At 36.6% G+C, this 22,497-nt stretch overlaps 1 protein-coding gene across 2 annotated transcripts in view; it reads right to left on the reverse strand.

Moving 5' to 3' along the window:
- Nucleotides 1–2,767: 2,767 nt before the first annotated feature.
- ABHD17B (abhydrolase domain containing 17B, depalmitoylase) overlaps nucleotides 2,768–22,497 on the reverse strand; it is a 52,963-nt gene continuing 33,233 nt past the window's right edge. For both annotated transcript variants that reach the window (XM_030293218.1, XM_030293217.1), the window contains 3 exons: nucleotides 10,980–11,449; nucleotides 6,956–7,135; nucleotides 2,768–4,317 (listed from right to left, as the gene is read on the reverse strand). In XM_030293218.1, coding sequence (XP_030149078.1) covers nucleotides 4,098–4,317; nucleotides 6,956–7,135; nucleotides 10,980–11,446 — 867 coding nt within the window. In that variant the 5' untranslated portion in view covers nucleotides 11,447–11,449 and the 3' untranslated portion in view covers nucleotides 2,768–4,097. The remainder of the gene's footprint in view (nucleotides 4,318–6,955; nucleotides 7,136–10,979; nucleotides 11,450–22,497) is intronic.

The following is a 22,497-nucleotide window of genomic DNA, read 5'->3' on the forward strand; positions in this document are numbered from 1 at the left end:
TGAACATGCCTGTTTTTTTTTTTTTAATTTTTTTTTTTCAACGTTTATTTTTGGGACAGAGAGAGACAGAGCATGAATGGGGGAGGGGCAGAGAGAGAAGGAGACACAGAATCGGAAACAGGCTCCAGGCTCTGAGCCATCAGCCCAGAGCCTGACGCGGGGCTCGAACTCACAGACCGCGAGATCGTGACCTGGCTGAAGTCGGACGCTTAACCGACTGCACCACCCAGGTGCCCCTGAACATGCCTGTTTTAAAATTAAAGCAAAAAATAAAAGCCCACCCACCACCGATCTGTAATAACTGCTTTGATGCTTTTTTCAATGTAACTGCTTCTCCTCAATGCTATACTTTGTAGTAAATGTGCTGCTTAAATACCTGTTTATTCCTGTGACCAAAGTTACCATCTTCATTAGGTTGTAACACAACCAAATAGCTGTTACTGAGCCTAGTGAAATGAATTAGTGTTAAAATACTTAAGATATACAAATCATTAATTTGACAAATGTGAAAGGCACAAGCTACCAACTTAAATATATAATTCAAAAGGTTCACTGGTACATTAGTGCAGATAAATTTGATGAAGAGAAGATAAGAGTACAACTAATGACAATTACATTGTAGATTTTGGCAAAGTTACTTCTGTTCTTTGGGTTTGCTTCTTTGTCTGTTAAATGAAGGGATTAAGCTACTTCACATCTAGTTTTTAGGAGTTCATCTGGCTTTCCATAATTTGTTCTTGAAAAGTTGTTTTTGTCATATAGAGTATCTAAATGCACCAAGAACATTGTTTATAGGACAATAGATGTCAGTTTACAATTTAAAACATTTTCTTTGTTCAAGCGTTTGTAAAGTGAGCAATACCTATATATTTATAGATATCACCAAGAAAAACTGCAATATATTCTCAGGTAGGATATAGAACTGGTAAATTTAAGTTAGAAGTCTGGAAAAGTGTATAGATGATAAACCAACTTATTAAAGTTCTTGATCTGCTTTATGTACTCAAGTACATATTACCTGGCAGGATTTAGGTACACTGCTGACCATTTCCCAGGATTAGTGTTATCATCCAGATTGTACCACATTGGTATGCACCAAGCCAAACATCAAACTGAATTATCTGAGGCTACAGGTTAAAATTTTTTAGAGGGGTCATTACAGATGAACGGGGTTGAAGTTTTCATTGTATCAGAAATCTTAAGGGATTACATCAATCAATCAGTTCCATCTCTTCATTTCTAGTGAGGAAACTTCTAGTGGTTCAAAGAAGTAACTTGGCAAGGGCACAGATCCAATTGGTATCAGTTGAGAAGAGAACCCAGATCTGATTGTCAATTCTTCCACAGGATACTGTCTTCTGGATATCACAGAGTGGGCAATACTGAGAAGGCAGGAGAAACAGAAATGGAATATAAACTCTTTAATTAAAGGGGACATTCCACGGTCCATCTAGTTCAGCTTCACATGTAAATCTGGAATTTCTTCTGCAGCACTCTGACAGACGTCATTCGGCTTCTGCTCTGTTCCTTTGGGAAGATCCTCATTGACCTTAGGAGGCAATCCCTTTCCCTCATGGACAAATAACGATACAGTTCTTTCTTATATTGGCTCTAACCTGCCATTTTGCAATTTTTACCTAGTTCTACTCTTGAGTCAAAAAGAATCAATTATACATGTCTCTCAAATACTTGAACATAGCTATCATTCCTTAGTTACATGGTTTGTGCTTTAGTTTGTGGGACTCTTTCCAACTTGGTAAAACATTCCAGAATTTGCACTAGTTTGTGAATATCCTTTCACTGGATCCTGAAATGAAATTAATATTTACAGATGTGGCCTGACTGGCATTTTGTATGAGATTATCTTCCCATGATGGATTTTTCAGCATCCTGAGATTATAGCCAATTATAACCGGCTCACATGCTATTTCTGGCAAACTAAAAATATCCAGGTTTTTTTTTTTTTCATCTATAAACTCCTGACAAATCCAATTTCATAATCCTATCAATGGCTTTCTATTGTGTCTAGGGTAATGATCAGGGCCCATGATACCATGTATGATTGTGCCTCTAACTAATTTGCCAGCCTCATCTTTATGCCATCCATTCCCCTTGACCTCTGGGCAGTCTTTTTACATTTTAAATGCACTATCTTTTCTTTAGGCTTCCATATACTGTTCCCTTCAGGCAGCAAGGATTTCCCTTGGCCACCAAGTTTAGTCATTTCTTAGTCATCCTTAAAGCTCAGATCAAAGATCACTTCTTTGTCAAATTCTTCCTTGCCCTTCCCACCATGTTCCCCTCCCAAGAGTACCTTTTACCTATTATATATAAGCTACAAATATCCTTCAGCCCTTATCCAAATAGCAATACTTGTGCAATAAGGTGTCTGTGTCCTTGGTTACATACACCATGAAGTCTATGAGGACATGGTTGACTTCCATCTTTATCTGGCACAGGGTTCTACATGACTGAATAAACAGTTGTTGAATGAATGAATGAATACTGAATTGATATGATCAATATTTTAAATTTAACAGGTAATCAAAGAAAACACTTAGCTACACTCTGGTGTCTATGTTGTACAAAAATAGGAATTGTACAGGCTCCATAACAATCTTGAGAAGCAAAAAATTCTCTCCAAAAAAAGAAGTGATGATAAAATTTAGAAAACTACAGAACTATGTTCTATTAAGATGAATGGTAATTTTTTCCCGACTTGATGGTAAGGGGATGGGAAACATGGAAGAAGGCAAACAGGCACAGCTGGGTGGTATTATATTTGTTGTTTTACTGTTAATTTGACACATCTGAACCAAAGCATTCACAATACTTGATATACTTTGAAGAGAATCATATACTATAGTCTTAGACATAACCACAGAACAAGCAGAACAATTAAAACTACATAAGGCCTTAAAATATATCCACAGTGTGTATTATTTCAATATTCATTCATTTACAAATTAGACTACATACCATTAATTTTATTTTTATTTTTCTTTCATTGTTTTATTCAGGCAGGATTCATTCAAGGAAAGGCAACTTAGTTTTTGTGTGTGAGCTTTGTTTTTTACTACATTGGTTAATATAAAAGTTATGAATTAAATGTTCTCTTATCTCCTGTATCAGGAGTGAATCCATGAAATTCTCAGATAGTAATCTAAAACAACAGGTCCTATTAAAAATAGCCAAAGTGAAAAATGACCAAATAGCCAGCCTGTTTGTGGTCTTGAAGAACATCTAACGAACGGGACTCTCAGGTTTTCTTATAATGGAGAGTACAGCAATTCTATGAGATTAGTCAAAATTTAAAACAACATTGCATACAAAATCATTCTTGAAGCTCTAAATGCCTTTTAAAAAACAAAAATGAGAATTTTAAGTAGTTGCCTCATAGTACCAAACCTATAAATCAGAACTAGTTAAAATTCAGTGCTATCATGACTTCTCATTTACAAGGTAACTAGTTGGTAAATTAAGATGGCATAAAAATTAAGACTTACATCATTTGTTTTTTAAGGAGAAAATGTATGATAACCAGAGAATACAGAAAATTCAATGTATTTTACAATAAAATAAGTGTTTAAACCTTTATCCCTGTACAACAGGGCTTAGGTCATCTCTAGTGAACTTGCACATTTTCATACAGTTTATTCTATTATGAGTACTTGAATTGTTTTAGATATACAGCTTTTTATTGAAAGAATATTACATTTGTATACCTGGATAAGATTTAGTACATTGAGATGTTTTAAAAATATTTATAAATCTGTTTCTGATATGCAAAAGCATTTGGCAATACTTTTACAGCATTTGATTTATAGAATTAAAATTTCATACAGTATCATTTTGATGTTTAAAAAAAATTCACAGAAAAAATATAAATTACACAGCTTGACTGCATGATACTGTTATTTCCAGTTTCTAGTTCTGGTAATTAAAACCTTCATTAAGTCTGTTAACAAATCATTACCTGTACAATTATGAAGGCAACTGACATGATTTGCAAACAAAACCTTCAGGTTTTATGTTATTTACCAAAGAGTGCAGTTCAGCAAGGAAAGAAAACCCAGTATGCAAATTTACAGAATATTTTACAAATTTACCAGTTCCTGTGACACAAACTGTTTCAACCTTTCGAGGTACTGTCCATAAAGTTCCACATCATTGTGACCTGCCCCTTCAACCCACAGAGGCTCCACAGGTCTTTGGCAACGCTCGAACAATGCGAGGCCATGTGAAAAGTCAATGACTTCATCTTCAGTCCCATGAATTATTAATACTGGGGAGGTTATCTTAGAGATTTTGTCAATGCTGTAAGAGAAGAGAAGGCAGAAGGAAGTCAACGAATTATCTATGAAAAGAAACATAAAACAAATTCTCTTGTGCCATACCGAATACCAGAATAGCCTTTGAATCAAACCAGAAGAAACAGATGCCTCTTGGATTTCAAATAAGATTTAAAAGTCACTTTACATACTCCTTTTCTTAAGATTATCTGAGGAAGCTAACTTTAGGCACTTCTGTTTCAGGGGAATCATTCAATAGTTACTGTTAGCCTCCTGTACCTTTCTACAATATTAAGCACAAAGAAAACTTAGTTTGGAAGAAGAGGAAACTAAGGACCATTCAAACATATGCTAACTTTATACTTCTCTGCACTCGTATTTTTTTCTGCCTCTTAATCTACTAAAATGACAACAAAATGTTTTTTTGTCTTGTGGCATCAACTCCCTGAAATAGGGAGAATATAAAAAAATACATAATTTTGGAGCTGGGTAACAAATTAAAAGTATAAGAGAAAACCAATTTTAACAGGATAGAAGATAAAGTGAAGACACAACCCAATTTATACCACCGCATACACCCGAAGGTCAGGAATTGATATGGGGATGAAAGCAGGTGATGGGAGTCTACAGAATCTGTTCAAAGTTTGTTTAGCTCAGAGGCTGACTCGGGGCTCGATCCTTTGAACTGAGAGATCCTGACCTCAGCCGAAATTAAGAGTCGGACGCTTCACCGACTTGAGCCACTGAGGTGTACCCAGAGGGGACTTTTAGAATCTTTGTTGAAGACGACATCCACTTTAAGAGGAAAGATACAGAAAATAGTGACATGGGGTGGGATCCCCAACTAACTGATATGAACAGATCCCTGTATAGTTAAGCTCAGTCAACAAGCCTTTGTCACCTGCTTCAGGTCCGCTCTTTAGTTCCTCTCTTACACATGAACAGACAACTAAGAATTATCAGATATCAGAGAACATTTTAAATATCAGAGATCAAAGCAATTTTAAAAAGGCAACATTGAGACATAAGCTACACAAAGAACTCTTACAAACAAATTTTAAAACTTAACAAAATTATGACGTTTTTCAGACAGTTTGCAGTTAAGTGCTGCTTTCTTTGTTGGTGTAGCAGAAATTCAAGAGGGAGCTGGACAGAGAATATAAGTTGGCAACAGCATTACCCCAAATACTCCCTACCATTCCTACTGTTCAGTTAGACAGAAGCAATATAATGCACATACCTTCCAATATACTATTCTCTAAAACAAAAACCCTGAATTAATGTAAAAACAAAACCCTCTCACAGCTTGCTCTGGTGATAAGATCTTATGCTCCCATCATTAGCTTCCCTACAAAAATGACCCCTTACTGGCTAATGATGAAAAAATTTGCTTTTGAAATGACCTTCGTTGTTTTTATGAAGAAGCAAGTGAGGACGCTGGCCTTGGGCCCATCTAACATTCACAAAAAAATTCTTTGTATAGCTGCCAGTTGGGGAAAAGAAGCGAGACTGAAATTTGCCAGCTTCTCACTTCTTGCCTTTGCCCTCTGAGAAAAAAGGGCCATCCATTTTTTCCCAATTATGAAAGGAGCTGGAGGAATTTCCATTTCTTTGCTTGCGTGAGAAGCAGAAGTAGTTCTTCTTTAGTTGTATAATACTGTGTGTTTGCAGACTATGCAGTGGCAACACGTTTTTAAAAAAATTGTTTTAGTGTTTATTTTTGAGAAAGACAGAACGTGAGCAGGGGAGGGGCAGAGTGAGAGGCTGACACAGAATCCGAAGCAGGCTCCAGGCTCCGAGCTGGCAGCACAGAGCCCGACGCGGGGCTCGACTCACAAACTGTGAGATCATGACCTGAGTTGTAGTCAGATGCTTAACTGACTGAGCCACCCAGGTGCCCCAATACTTTTTTTTTCTCATGTTTTTATTTTATTTTTGAGAGAGTGAGAGAAAGACAAACAGCAAGCTGGGGAGGGGCAGAGAGAGAGGGAGACAAGAGGATCTGAAGCAGGATCCGTGCTGTCAATGCAGAGCCCAATGTGGGACTCGAACTCACGGTGAGATCATGACCTGAGCCAACTGGACGCTTAACTGACAGAGCCACCCAGGTGCCTCTAGGATGGCAATACTTTATTCTTGATAATAAAGACTCAACTTGTTTGCAATTCACTTCTTTTGTAAATCAGCTATCCTTAATTAGACATCATTCACTAATTTTTATGCACACGTGTCTCATTTCTCCTCTACACTTCCACTCTTCCAGTATTCATGTCTCACTGAATTGTATCATTATCCACTAGCAGCTCAAGTCAGAACCTTAGGAATCAAATTCAAGTTCTCTTGTTTTGCATCCTACATTCACTGTGACATGCAGTTCTGTCAATTTTATTTCTCAAATTCATCCCTTATCTCTAATACTATTGGTGCCACTCTCTGGGGTGTAAGGCCCTTAGCACTTTTCACCCGGATTACAACTGCTCAAACATTACACCCTCCTGACTGGTCTCCTGCCACCATCCTCTTCAAAAACTAGTTTTTCACAATTTCTATAATATGTGTAAAATAGAAGCTCATGGCTGAATGAATCATATTATGGATTCCTTAAGTGATGAAAAAAATTCCCGCAAGATTTCTTTGAATTAATTTGGAATATCGATACTTACTTTGGGAATGCATCAAAACAGTAGGTCTTCTTGGTATCAGGAAAAGCAACTCGCATTCCCGAGGTCAAAGGAGAATGAAGAATAACAGCAGCACTCTCATACCGAGCAGCAAGATCCACAGATGGTACTGTCCCTATACTTTGGCCATATATAATCACATTTTCAGGGCGAATGCCATATCTACAAAGTTCAGGAGTTAAAAAAAAAAATAAAGTGGAGAGTTGGACTGGTATGAAATATTCAATCATTTTCTAGGGACTTAATCTTATAATAGAATGACTCAGAATGAGACCATGTCAACAAATTTATATTTAAAATATACATTTTCTTAGCCATCATTATATTTAATGCTATAATAATATCTGTATTCTTAGCATTTTTCATCGTTTCATCTTTTAGAAAAATAATGGCTGAGGTCTTTTTAAAATTTTAAACTTAAAGGAATTCATTATATCATTTATGCAATTCAACGTGGGATATTTTTACTAAATGCTGAACATATTGTATCATTGATATTTAATGGGTTGACACTTCATAGACATTTACCATCTATCTTCCATTCAAGTAACAAAAAGTTCTTTCTTTGTCTAGATATTAAAAGTGGCTCATTTTATTTTCTGAAGCCAGTCACAGTGATGAAAATCTTAACATAAAGTTACTGTGTGTTATGAATAAAAATATGTATCATTTTAGCCAAAAGCAAATTACTATTTTTCCTGAAATTTGCTTTTATTTGCTCATAGAAATGGACTAATGATTGGAAAGATTAAACAGATGAATGAGAATTCCAATGCCTTATGATTCAGTTAATTATGAATAGACTTCATGCTAAAACCTAAAGAGAACTGCCTTACCCCCTTTAAAAATGCTGCAGACTTAAATGTATCAACTCACTGATCAATATCAGGTATATACTATGTTTCAAGCACTGTTTACTACCTATAGTATAATTGTCCCAACTGTAAAGTACTCCAAGCAGAAAGGAGGTGCTACAGGAGCTAATAAATACAGAATTATGGGTTAGAGGGAGATCAAACATGCCCTTCCACTCTAGAAATCTGAAAGAAGTCACTTCTGGATGGGAAGGGCCACTTGCACAACAGCCTCTGGTCTTCTGAAAAGGTAATGGAGCTTTTCAAGTATCTGAACACAAAAAAAAATAGCAAGACAAACCCTACGTGCTTCCTCTGGCCCTTTCCAGGGGCGCAAGACTCTGAACCATCCAGGTAATAATGACCATCCATAATTTCTTCCAATCAGTCCTATGTAAGCATTTGGATATGTCCCAGAGGTTGGACGTATCTACTCCAGACTGACTCCAAATGTAAATAAACTCAGAAAACCCTTTTCTTTAAAAAGACCTAGCTGCACATATTTCAAAGAGTAAAGAAATTTTATGAAAATGAACATTTGCAGCACAGCATTAACTCTTGAGGCTGTAAGGCTGCTGTTAGCTGAATTGCAGCACTGTTGGTGGCAACTATGGGTTTTAGGCTAATGCTAGCAATGGCAAGGCTCCAGAGTAGAAGCAGCTGCCAGTTTAGCAGAGAATTCAAAGCAATAACAGAATTTCAGAACAGTACAAGTTAGAAAGGACTTCAGAGACCATTTAATCTAGTTCAGCTGCTTCCTGAGCAGATGTTCAAAGTCAGAGTAAGTCAGAGGCAGGTCTATAATTAGAACCCAGGTACCCTGACTCCCAGTCCAGCGCCTTTTCCATTATAGCACGCAGATAATGAATTCAAAGACTATTGGACTATTTAGAAATGTATCTATTCTGCTCTTGTTCCTCATTCATCAAGTATGCATGATCATTAAGTATGTTTAAAATTGTTTTTTAACATTTACTCATTTCTGAGATGGAGAGTGAGCGGGGGAGGGGCAGAGAGGAAGATACACAATCTGAAGCAGGCTCTAGGCTTGGCCGTTAGTACAGAGCCCGACGCGGGGGCTCGAACCCACAAGCTGTGAGACCATGACCTGAGCTGAAGCCGGATGCTCTGCCAACTGAACCACCCAGGCGCTTCAATCATTAAGTATGTTTAAAAAGACTAATTAATCAAGACTAGAAATAATTTCATAAATATTTCTTCAAATTGATATCAGACAAGATGAAAAATAAAAGTTAACCACTCACAAGAGTGGATTTTTTTTTTAACATAGGCAGAGAACACTCTATTGGATTCTAGTGTGTTTTGGTTGAATAAGTTATCTTTTCATGTTTTTGAGAAGCACTAACAATAAAGGCTATCTGCTTTAACTTAGCATCCTTAAAAATTGTACTAATCCACTGAAGTTGTACTTTAAAAGAGTTATATCTCAATAAATCTGTTATTAAAAATATCTACTATCATACTTTCCTGACAGGTATTATACTCCATTCAATTGGCTGGGTGTGGAAAGTGCGCACTCATTTATTTTGGTTTGTAGGACTGAGACGATTTTGACTTTGGTCATTTAAGGCAGTTTTTAAGTTTATAAATTTTTATCATTCCCTGCCCCCTCCCCAACTATTTATTTCTTATACTACTTATCAACTTTTTCCTACTTATCAGGTATGTTTTCATATAATTGGAAATGATTTAAGAATCCCCTTTATACGGACCTCAGAGACTATAGTTTTATTATATCTTAGAGTAAATGTTTCTTTTTTTTAAAAAAATGAAATATTTTGCAAGAGCGAGCGAGCATGAGCGAGTAATGGAGGGGCAGAGAAAGAGGGAGAGAGAGAATCCTCAAACAAACTCTGTGCTATCAGGACAGAGCCTGATATGGGGCTCGAACTCACAAACCATGAGATCTTGACCTGAGCCAAAACCAAGAGTTGGATGCTTAACCCACTGAGACCCCCAGGTGTCCCAAGGAATAAATGTTTCTAAAGGTATTTTCTAACAAAGGTTATGCCTGCTAACAAAATTGAGGTTCTAATCGAAACCATTAATATTTAAACATTAAATTAGAAATGGTAAATTTTCTTTAAGTCCTTTAGCTTTAGTCTAAAATACTTTGGAAGTCAGGCAGCTTTTCAGGAGATAATATGAAGAATAACTTGAGCTAAGGTATCTTTATTTATTGTACGGGAACCATTTGATTAAAAAAAACACCTGAAGTCTACAAAACTGCAATGTATTTCATGAAAAATTTCTAAGTATCTTGGTGATTAGGAAAGATTAAAGCAATTTCTAGTTCCCAAAAATGTATTGTTATAACCAAGGAATAACTGACATGATGAGAGAATCTGCTTAAATGATTTATCATAACATTACCTTTTTTTTTTTTTTTAGCTTAAGATCATCTCTCCAAATTTTATTAGTCCAGAATGCAAAGTAAAAAATCTCACTTTTACAGAATGAATACTTTAAAAATAGTTCCAATAAGATATCTTTAAGTCAAATTGTCTAAGAGATTGTTATAGAAAATAACGCAAACTCAGGACTCAGGCTTACAATTCACCAAAACAATCCAGTCTCTTATACTCTTAAGTAAATGATTAGCTAATCACTGTTAATTCAAATCAACATTTTTAATTTATTTTAGAGAGAGAAAGTGCAAGCAGGGAAGAAGGGCAGAGGGAGAGAGAGAATCTTAAGTAGGCTCTACATTCAGCACATAGCCTGATGTGAGGCTTGACCCACAACCCTGGGATTGTGACTTCAGTTGAAATCCAGAGTCAGATGCTCAACTGACTGAGCCACCCAGGTTACTCTGAATAAAGATTTTTATATCACACTCTAGTAAGTTTATAAAACCAAAACTTGTCATTGGCTTAAATTTTAAAGAAAATCACCCAAGTGCACTAACAGACACAAATTAGATCTGTGTAAAAACTTTACGCGGTTTGTAAAAATTTTTAATTACATTCTAAGAGCTTAACTCTCCACAGGTATATTTTGGTACATATAATCTCTATTTACTACTTCAAAACATGTTATGTTATAAAAACTACTTTTATTCTTTTTTTATATAAAGCAATTTCAATTAAACATCATAATAACTGTGGAAAATACTCCCAATCACCATTTACCTTGTCCTAAGAGCAAGCCAAGCAGCTTCTATATCTGCATAGAGGTTCTTCTCCGTTGGTTTCCCAGAACTTGCGCCATATCCAGAATAATCATATGAGAATATATTACAATTAATCCGTGATCCCAGTCCTATGTAAAAGCTGCTCATCTGACCAAGATCAACAGCATTTCCATGTGAGAAGAGTAAAGTGTACTTGGCATTGGGTGAACAGCGCACAAACATGCAGGCAATTCTGTTGCCTTTACTGGTTCTAGTCATGAAACACTCAATCGCATCTTTTTCCCTAGAAGAGTACTGCCAGTCTGCTCGTTCTGATAGGTGTAAAGTCCAGCGGCTTCCACTTTCATCACACATCAGTGTATATGTTGGATCAGGTGGCAAAAATGCTAATTTTGAAGCAATTTTCCCAGGGCAAGGTGGACAGCAGAAGAGGCAACATAACTCACTGAATGAAAGATTATTCATCTTCTGAAAAAGAAAAGGAGACCGTAAATGTTTTAATTACTAAATATGGATTCTGCATTTTCATACAATAGAAGGTTAAAACAGAGACACCAGTAAATTCTACTGGTGGTGTTCAGTGTCTACTATTATTTCAAGAATCCTCTGCCCAAACACATTTTTTGGCATCTTTCTAGAAATAATTTAAATCCTGTGGTGAGGCAAATTTTCCTGACCAGGAGACACTCAAACAGTATAGGATGTTTCAAATAGTAGTTATTATATATTATAATATTTAACCAAAACATGAAAATATGAAGAATTTGTTACTTCTCCACCGATAACAATATAGGAGGTGTGATATATCATTAGAGTAGCGCACAATTTCTGGGTTAACTTAGTGAAAATTCTCAGAATCTCAGGGAGAAGCTAGATATTTAACATGATAGAGTGAAGATATAACAATATTGCATATATTATTCCTTTTTAGTGCTTACAATTTGTCAGGCATGGTGCTAAATATTCTATGTGTTTTAATTCTATGTGTTTTAATTCTCAAAACAACTCTGTATGTTGATCTAAGAAACCTATACAAGATTCATGCAGCCCGGATTTGACACCAGACTCAACCACTGTCTTTCATCCCTGGGCTACACTGCCTCAGAGGCTCAGAAAACTATTTGTCTCAGAAGCCTATCGTTTTAGTCATGGTGCCAGTGGCGCAAATCATGTATAAGACTTTGAAATATGTCTATATGTAATTACTGCCCAAATTTAAAAGGCTACAATATAAAGTCCATTATGGAAAAAAGGTAAAAAATCCGCTAAAATTTTCTCCTCTTCTATGGTTAGATTGGAAGGAGTATAAGATTTGAAGTCAGAGAGAGCTGGGGTGGAATCCCAACTCTACCACTTACTAGCTGTTTGCCCTTGGGTAAATTATTTATTTTACAAGCTTCACTGTCTTCATAAGTAGACGAAGCTAATACCTTCACTGAACAGAGTGATTGTGAAGAACAAATACAATGCTTATAGTTTTTTTAGTACGGATATAGGTGGCACACTTAAGGATGGTCCACTTTCTCCTGTCTTTTTAAAATATTAATATTTTTGAACTTTCTAGTTGATATTAAGCCAGGAACAAAACTAGAGTAATTAATACTTGTTTCCCTGCCAGCATTTCTATCTTGTCCTTTCTCAAATTCCTATCCTTTTTAGCAACAGGTGACCATTGTTTAGTTCCAGGAAGAAGGCATTCAAAACACCTTCCAGAGATTTGGTGACACGTAATTTTTTACAAAAAAAATCTAATATAAGGACAGAAAAAAATGTCTACCATACCATTATGCCAAATGTAATTACATAAGAGAAGAAATTACATCAAGAGACTGACTGAAGTAGTGAGACTATTCAGAAAGAAAGAAATGACCTTTATATCCACTACTCAATCAAAATTCAAAATCTAGTTTATATGCTCAATACGAATATACTGATTTCCCAAAATCTAATCCATATGCTCAACATACATGTGTTAATTTCCCAGTGTAAACTAATTAGGTAGAGAGAATAAGAAACAGCACAGATAGAGAAACAAGGATAGGAGATAAAAAAAGCTCTCTAAAAGAGGAGTAAGAGAAGGGCAGAAGAGTGTCCGTTGGATATTAGAAAACTTTTACTTGCTATTCTACCTTTATTTCCTTTTCAACCTTCAAAACAAATAAAGCCTGAAGGGAAAATAGTCTGATAGAACAGAAATGACAGTGAGGTATCATCTTTAGTGGTAGCTCTAATTGGCTCCCTGAAATATTGTACTCAGAAGCATTTTGAGGGCATGCCCAAGGCTTGGTAGGCAAAGAACGTGTAATAAACTAGTTATGTCTACTATAGAATTTGGCTATGAATTAACATGGTCATGAGGATACAGGACCTGGTGAAGAGAATGGCAAGAAAGAAAGCTCAAAGGGTCAGTTCGAGAGGAGACAACCTAGGGAAAAAAACAAATAGATGAGGTTGGGGGCACCTTGGAGTCGGTGAGGTGTCCAACCTCAGCTCAGGTCATGATCTCACAGTTCAAGCCTGCTTCAGATTCTGTGTCTCCCTCTCTGTCTTCCCCTCCCCTCCTCATGCTCTGTCTCTCTCTGTCTCAAAAATAAATAAAAACATTAAAAAAAAGTTTTTTAATTTCTATCAAGAATAAAATGTTTTTCCTCAGTAATTTGTTTAGTTCTGATTATATTAAGGTTATTGGTTTTATTTATACATTTTTTAAAGGAAGTCTATGTTGCTCTCTCAGTCCTGTTATTAGAAAAGTGGTAATTTGCAAGTTATTTGGTGGATACCAGTTATCTGGTTTAGGGCAGTGGAGGAAGGAATAGTTTCTGCCACCACCATTAAGGTCAGGTTGTCCTTTCATTAGACTAGACCCTGGCACTGCACCTTTTCTCCTGCTTCTCTCCTTTGGTGTTCATCCCCAGATTTATTTCAAAATTACTTTTTCTTAACTTATTTTCAAGAGAGAGAATGAGAGCACAAGCGTGGAGGGGCAGAGGGAGGAGAGAGAGAATCCCAAGTAGGCTCTGGTCTGCCAGCACAGAGCCCCACACGGTGCTCAAACTCACAAACTGTGATCATGACCTGAGCCAAAATCAAGAGTCACGGACGCTTAACCAACTGAGCCACCCAGATGCCCCTCTTGATAGGAATTTTAAAAATCATTGAAATATCTTGCTAAATTTAGATAATTTTAAGTCCAGTGTGTTTTATGTAAAAATCACCTGAGTAAAAAATGTATCATTTGCCAGTTATTTCTTGGCAACAAAATCTTGAGGAGACAAAGCAGTGAATAATGATAAACATCTGAGAGTACACAACAGCCATAAAAGACAAACAACAAATTAAGTAATTTAGAGCAGAACTTTTAGACCAGACACAACAAAGATTTAAAATAGGGTACCTGGCTGGCTCAGTCAATGGAGCATGCAACTCTTGATCTTACAGTTTTAAGTTCAAGTCCCACGTTGGGTACAGAGACTACTTAAAAATATTTTTAAAATTTAAAATAAATTAAAATAAACCTGTTAAAAAAAAAAAAAAAGAATACTTGGGGCACCTGGGCAGCTCAGTCGGTTATGTGTCTGTGTCTCTTGATTTCAGCTCAGGTCATGATCTCACAGTCCTGAGACTGAGCCCTGCATTGGGCTCCAAGTTGGGTGGGTAGCCTGCTTAAGATTCTCTCTCTCCCTCTTCCTCTGCCTCTGCCCCTCCTCCTGGCATGTGCTCTTTCTCTCTCTCAAAAAGAGAGAGAGAGAGAGAGAGAAAGAGAGACAGTACTTAAAGATGAAATGCAAAAGTGTCCTAAAGAAAAATCCAACTGGAATCCCGGATATAAAGAAATCAGTATCTAAAATAAAGAACCTGATGGATTGGATACAAGAATCAATAACTTACGAACATGTTAGTGAGATGGACAATCCAATTGAGGAATTCCCAAATGGAATTTTTTAAGATGAAAGGGATGAAGAGACAGAAAATATGAAAGAAACTTTAAGAAGGACAAAAGTAGAAATACCAGTATCAATACTTTGGGGGTACCAGAGGGAAGAAAAAGAGGAGAAAACAAAGATAAGAATCTAAGAATTTCTCAGAATTAAAGAAAAAATCCAGACTGAAATAGCTCAGAGTGCCAAACAGGTATTTAAGGAAATTTTCATAGACAAATTATAGTAAATATTAAGACTGCCAGAAACAAAAATATGAAAGCTTCCAGAAAAGAACAGATTGCCTACAAAGGAACAAGAATCAGATGAACATCTGACTTTGCAAAACTGACACTAGAAACCAGAAGACACTGGAGAGATAGTTTTAAAGAAAGAAAGAATAAAAACGCACAAAACTTTGAACCTAGAATTTTACATAGAGATAAAATACCATTTTAATAAAACAATAAAATAAATTTAGCTATAAGCATACTAAAACTCAGAAGGCTTACCAAACTGAGACCCTCTTTGAGACACTCCAGCAAGAACAAAATAAATCCAAGGGAATTCTATGAAGTATCTCAGATATGATAAAGAACAGTTAATATAATGTGTGTGTGTGTCTGTGTTTAAAGCAAGCAATGGAGGAAAAAAGCAGCAAAGTATACCCCTAAACAATCCAGAGTCATAACTTTGGGGAATACCAATATAGAGAGAATTGGAAAGAGTTAGGGATTTAAAAGTGAAAAATGTGCTGAGGTACTTGTCACTTGACTTGTTCAGAATGGTATAAATGTTAATAAACTTCAGACATGGAAGAACATACCTATGACTATTAAGAAGTCAGATATACCACCATAAAATTACAGGTTGTAGGATACATCTGAAGTAGTTATAGTTATTCATTACAAATGTCCAGCTTTGAATATTTGTCCGTGTGTTAAACTCAAGGAGTGTAAACACAAAGAAATAAGAATTAAAGGACAGATATCAACAAAATAGAGAATAAAAAACAATAGATATTAACAGAACCAAAAGCTGACTCTTAAAAAAACCTTCCACTATCAATAGCAACTCGCATTAACTGAGCAGTTATATCATGCACTATTCTAAACAGTTTTCATTTATTAACTCATTTAACCCTTTCACGACCTTCTGACGTAGAGACTATCAATTCACCCATTTTCCATTTCAGGAAACCAAGGCACAGAGTAGTTAGCTAACCTACCAAAGGTCACAGCTAGAAAGTGACAGAATTGATATGTGGCAGAATGATTCTGGAGCCTGAACTCATAACCACTGCTTTGTAAAAAGAGTACCCACACAAGACTGATGAAGAGAAAGAGATAAGCAAAAAACCCACATACTAAATGAAAAGACATACATAATTTCTAAATTAAAAAATACTGTGTCAATAAACACAGTAAGTTTGATGAAATGCATTAAATTCTTGAGTAACATAAAAGAAAAAAAAAAAACCCAATTAAAAAATGAACAAAAGATCTGACTAGACATTTCTCCAAAGAGATACAAATGGCTAACATGAAAAGATGCTCAACATCATTAGTCATTAGGGAAATGCAAATGAAAGCCATGATACCACGTCATATCCACTAGGATGGCTATAATACAGACAAGACCAAAGTTGACAAGGATATGGAGAAATTAGACCTTTATACACTGTTAGTGGGAAGCAATTAATTTGGAAAACAGTTTGGCAATTCCTTAAAAAGTTTAAACACAGAGTTAACGTTTGACCAAGCAATTCCAATCCTAGGTCAATAACCAAATACCCAAGAGAAGTAAAAAACCTATGCTGACACAAAAACTTATACATGAATGTTCACAGTGGTGTAGTTTGTAACAGTCGGAGGTAGAAACCACCCCAAACATCCATCAACTGACGAAAGGCTAAACAAAATGTGGTATACCCACATAATGGGATATTATTCAGTCATAAAAAGGAACAAAGTATTGACGCATGCTATACAGTGGATACATCTTGAAAAAATTATACCAAGTGAAAGCCAGTCACAAAAGATCATTTATTATATGAGTCCATTTATATGAAGTATCTAGAACAGGCAATCAAAAGAGACAGAAAGAGATCAGTGGCTGTCTAGGGCTAGGGAGGATGGGAGGGTTGGGAAGCAACGGCCAAAGAGTATAAAGTTTCTTTGGAGGTAATAAAAATGCTCTAAAATTTATTTGGGTAATACTTGCAGAAACTTATTAATATATTAAAAACCACTGATGTGCATATTTTAAATGAGTAGATTGTATAGTATGTGAATTATATCTTAATAAAGCTATTTACTGGAGTACCTGGCTGCTTTAGCTGGGAGAGCATGTGACTCTTGAGTTTGGGGTTGTTAAGTCTGAGCCCCATTATGGGTGTAAAGATTACTTAAAAATAAAATCTTCAGGAGTGGCTGGGTGGCTCAGTTGGTTAAGTGTCCAATTTCAGCTCAGGTCATGATCTCATAGCTTGTATGTTTGAGCCCTGAGCCCCATGTTGGGCTCTGTGGTGATAGCTCAGAGCCTGGGGTCTGCTTCAGATTCTGTGTCTCCCTCTCTCTCTGCTCCCTCCCCCTCTCTCTCCCTCCCTCTCTCTCTCTCACTCACAAAAATAAATTAAAAACTTAAAAAAAATATGTTAAAAAAAAAAAAAAAGAAAAGAAAGCTGTTTGCCATCCCATCTAAGTCAATGGGAAGCTAAGGTAATTTTGCCAAGAGCTCAAGTATGTATGTATTTGTGGGGATAGGTGGGAATTTTCCCTCCCAGGTATTGAGACAGTCAACACAAAGCCAGGCAAAGTCATAAAGACAAACTAGTGCTGACACAAACAAACAGACCTAGTAGTAATAGAATACAGAGCTTATAAAGAGACCAAAATCCACAAGAGATAAAATATTGGTCGATTTATCTTCATTCAAACAGAGATTTTTATTCAGTGAAAAATGCTTCGGGAATAATGATTTCTTCATCCAAAACTGACAGAATTGATATCTTAAGTACAAGGAACTTCTACAAAAACAAACAAAAACTCAGGAGAAAAAATGAGCAGAAGATACTAACAGGCAACTTACAGAGGGTTAAAAGGCTATCAAATATATGAAGGACTCTCACCAACCATCAGAGAAATGCAAGAAATATCATTTCAAAAGTGTAAGAAAAATAAAAAGTAGAAAATTGAGTAATATGAAGTACTGGTGTGAATAGGGGAAAGTAGGAACCTTTTTGTGAACTTTTTGATAAGCCATTCTGTTAACCAATGACCCAGAATTCTACTCTTAGGTAAGTACTCCAAAGAAACACTTGCAGAGGTCCTTGAGGTAATATGTACGGGGTGCTTGCTCACTGCAGCATTATTTGTATCAGGGTACAGGAAGGAACATAGATCCCATCATCAGGAAAATGAATACATAAATGTGTCGGATGCAGACAATGGAATATTATGCAGTTTGAAGTAGTGACTTTGATGGTTACAGCTTAAAAATATAGTACTGGGTGAAGAAGTAAGGAATAAACTGAGATCTATAGTACCATTAATGTAAATTAAACACATGCATTAAATGTTATATATCTAAGGACATGTGTATTTGAGTGGATGCTTGTGGAGGGGGAATGGGTAAAGAGGTTGAAGGCAAAGAAGAAAAAAAGTTAATAAAACAAGAGTAGGTTTTATGTTCACAGATCAATGATGATAACATGCCATGAACTAGACTACAAGTTCCAGAGGCAAGAATCCCATCTGGTTGCTTATCACTGGACCTTTAGAGCCAAGGCAGGACACCTGACACATAATAGGGTTTCTAATATTTTTTGGATGAATGAGTTAGTAAATTAATAAGATTAACTCAATTCTCTGCACCTAAGAAACTCCCACAAAAGGAAAAAAGGTTTACTAAATCATATGTTAAAAAAGAAAGCAAATGTTTTGTGATAATTAGGTTTTTTTGTATAGGTGCAAAATAGAACCAGTGTAATAAGAACCTAGGAACCTGAGCTAGGGTGGGGAGTGCAGGAGGGAACAGCACAGCTAGTTAACCAAATCAGTCACCGCACTATGAAGCATAGATTAGGGCACTCTGCTGGGGAGGAGGCAGTCTGGCCCCTCTCAAAATAAAAGGTCAACCGAATGTTAAACAGATGGTCCATTGTGAAAATTAAGGTTTTCCTTTTGGCAGGAGACTTAAAGTTATTTCACTTATAGCCGGAGGGATTTCCTAAAATTGTATGAATTAATAATTTCAGAACCTGCTTCTCCTGATAAGTTTTTCCTGCTCGATGACAAAGGATAAAAGATGAACATCTGAGTCCCTTCTCAGCAAAACAGGAAGACTAATGTTAAAAAATGTCTTTAAATAGAATGACCTACTATATCTCCTTCCTCTCTTTTCACAGAAGAAATTATTGAAGTGACTCCTGTCAATTCCTGATGTAATAAGTTGACTGAAAAAAAATTCACTTTGATTGAGCTCCTTTTTTAAAACATTTTTTTAACATTTATCCATTTTTGAGAGTGAGAGAGACAGAGCATGAGTGGGGGAGGGGCAGAGAGCGAGGGAGACATAGATTCCAGCAGGAGCAGGTTCCAGGCTCCAGCTGCCAACACAGGGCCCGATGAGGGCTCGAACTCAGGGATTGTGAGATCATGACCTGAGCTGAAGTTGGACGCTTAACCGACTGAGCCACTCAGGCACCCCTGATCTCCTTTGTAACAGTTTCTTGGTAACACACATCAATTCACATTACTACTATCTACAAACTACAAATGATTCTTTTTTTTGACAGAGAGAGAGAGAGAGAGAGAGACAGACAGACAGACAGACAGACAGAATCGGAAGAAGGCCCCAGGCCCCCAAGCTGTCAACACAGAGCCCCACTCAGGGCTGGAACTCACAGACTGCGAGATGACGACCTGAGCCAAAGTCGGATGCTCAACTGACTGAGCCACCCAGGCACCCCCAACTGATTCTTTTTGGGTTTGAGATGTTGTGATGAACTGAACTAGTACTTAAGTGTTTTTAGAGAAAACATTTTTTATTTATTTATTTTTTTTTTTTTAAGGTTTATTTTTGAGAGAGCGCAAGCAAGGGAGGGGTAGAAGCGGGCTTCTGTGCTGACCACACAGAGCCAGCCCCATGTGGGGCTCGAACTCAGGACCTGTGAAATCATGACCTGAGCTGAAGTTGGAAGCTTAACCCAGGCGCCCCGGAAGACACTTTTAATTTTTTTTTTTTTTTTTGGAGAGAGAGAGCGAGCATGAGCAGGGGAGGGGCAGAGAGAGGAGACCCAGAATCTGAAGCAGGCTCCAGGCTCTGAGCTGTCAGCACAGAACGCAACGTTGGGCTCCAAACCCATGAACAAACCATGAGATCATGACCTGAGCTGAAGTCAGACAGTGAACTGAATGAGCCACCCAGGCACACACACGAAAACTTTTAAAACATTTTAAAACCTTTAAAAACATTTAAAAATGCTTATCTCTTCTTCATTTTGAGAGATATTTTGACAACTATGCTCTAAATAGGATATATGCTGATTTAAAGTCTCATCCAATTTAGAGTGTAGGTAGGTATATAATAAGCCACTTAAACAGCAGCACTTCTTAGAGCTTATAATTTTTTAAATAAATCCGTGAGCATTCAAAAGTAAAAAATATTTGAAAATGAGAAGTCTGCACAAAATGTAAAGACTGGTCCATTTGCCACCATAAAAACAAAAAACAAAAAACAACCACCAATCCATTTTTGATGCTTATCCTTGGGTATAGAAATTAAAGCCTGATGTTTTCTTAGATACACTGAAAGAAAAAAACAAAATAATGAGATTTATAGCAGACCCTGACTAACATGAGAAATTGACACATGAAGTGGATGCTTAATTATTAACAGCAAGAGGCAGCAAAGATCAGAATGGATTAAAGTCAGAAGTGATGAAAGAAAAGATATTTAACTATGAAAAAGCTGAGGGAAAAATCAGATTTTAGGTCAATTCTGTTCAATGGGGCCATGAGTCCAATATATCCCAACAGACTGATCCAAAGGAAATCACAACGATACCAAGCAAAGGTGGTTAATTATGTAACAGTCAGTAGCCTTATGGGTGTTATCACTAACAAAGTAAGGAAAATCAAACTGAACTTCAACTTCAAGGATACCAAGTGAGTAATCTGTAGCAGCATTTACAAAAAGTACAGCAAGTGAAACTACGAATGTTATAATGTATACATTACAGACTTTAGTGCATACAAAGATGTGGAATATTCATTCACCTTTATTTTTTTGAAGTTTAAAAAAACTTATTTATATTTGGGGGGGCGGGGAGAGGATGTGAAGCAGGCTCTGCTCGGACAGAAGACAGCCCAACACGGGGCTTGAACTCACAAACCATGAGATCATGACTTGAGCCAAAGGCAGACGCTTAACCAAGTGAGCCATGCAGGTGCCCCATATTCGTTCACCTTTAAATGAGTCTGGCAAGGGGCGCCTGGGTGGCTCAGTAGGTTAAGCGTCCGACTTCAGCTCAGGTCATGATCTCGCGGTCCATGAGTTTGAGCCCCACGTCAGGCTCTGGGCTGATGGCTCAGAGCCTGGAGCATGCTTCTGATTCTGTGTCTCCCTCTCTCTCTGCCCCTCCCCCGTTCATGCTCTGTCTCAAAAATAAATGTTTAAAAAAATAAATAAATGACTCTGGCAACATGCTCCTTTTTCAGTCAAGATAGCATCCAAAATACTTATGATGATCAAAATAAGTGTAATTTAGAAACTAGGTGTTTAGGATATTTCTTTAAACACATTTTCTATCTTATTTGTATAAGTCTTATGTGGAAATACAGCTTGTAAAACATTTTTGGGGGTGTAGGTTGCATTTCCTTCTTTTTTTGGACCATTTTATATAGCATTCAGCAGCAAAGGCACTCCCCTGTCTGAGATCACAGGACTCGATGAGGTGACTTTGGTAGGAAAACTCAACTCTGACTAAAGACACCTTACAAGGGCTGTACTAACATGGGAATAGAAACTTGAAACCTTAAGGAAAAAAATTTTTTGAAGTACTATATTTACTTAAAATCGAAAGGAGAAATTTTAGTAAAACGATTTTCTTTTAAAAGGAATCATGTCAGTTACTTTTTAAGGTAGAATTATACTTTTTATTTATTTTATTTTTTTTTAATTTACATCCAAATTAGCATACAGTACAACAATGATTTCAGGAGAGTTATCCTTTTTAAATACTAGTAAGATTCTAGAAATACTTGGAGAACAACTGGGTCAATGAGTCACTTGAAAACACCCTAGGAAATGTAATTTTAGTGGTAAATGGAATAGATGCCTAATTAACTGTGAGTTTAGAAAAGTTTATAGGAAAAACTTACCAGGTCGTGACAAAATAAGATTCCTTTCCCACTGGTGAGAAGAGTTGGGGTTAGACACACAAAAAAAGTTGAGGTGAAGGTGACAACAATCTACCAGAGTTACCAAAAGTCTCAATCCTAGCATTTCATTATGAACCTATTTTTTTTTTTTTTAGTTAAAAAACAAAACAAAACAGGCAGTAAGGATTGGAAGATCAGAAGTGAGGAAGTAGGA

This window comes from Lynx canadensis, chromosome D4, assembly GCF_007474595.2.
Source record: "Lynx canadensis isolate LIC74 chromosome D4, mLynCan4.pri.v2, whole genome shotgun sequence".
Classification (NCBI taxonomy): domain Eukaryota; kingdom Metazoa; phylum Chordata; class Mammalia; order Carnivora; family Felidae; genus Lynx; species Lynx canadensis.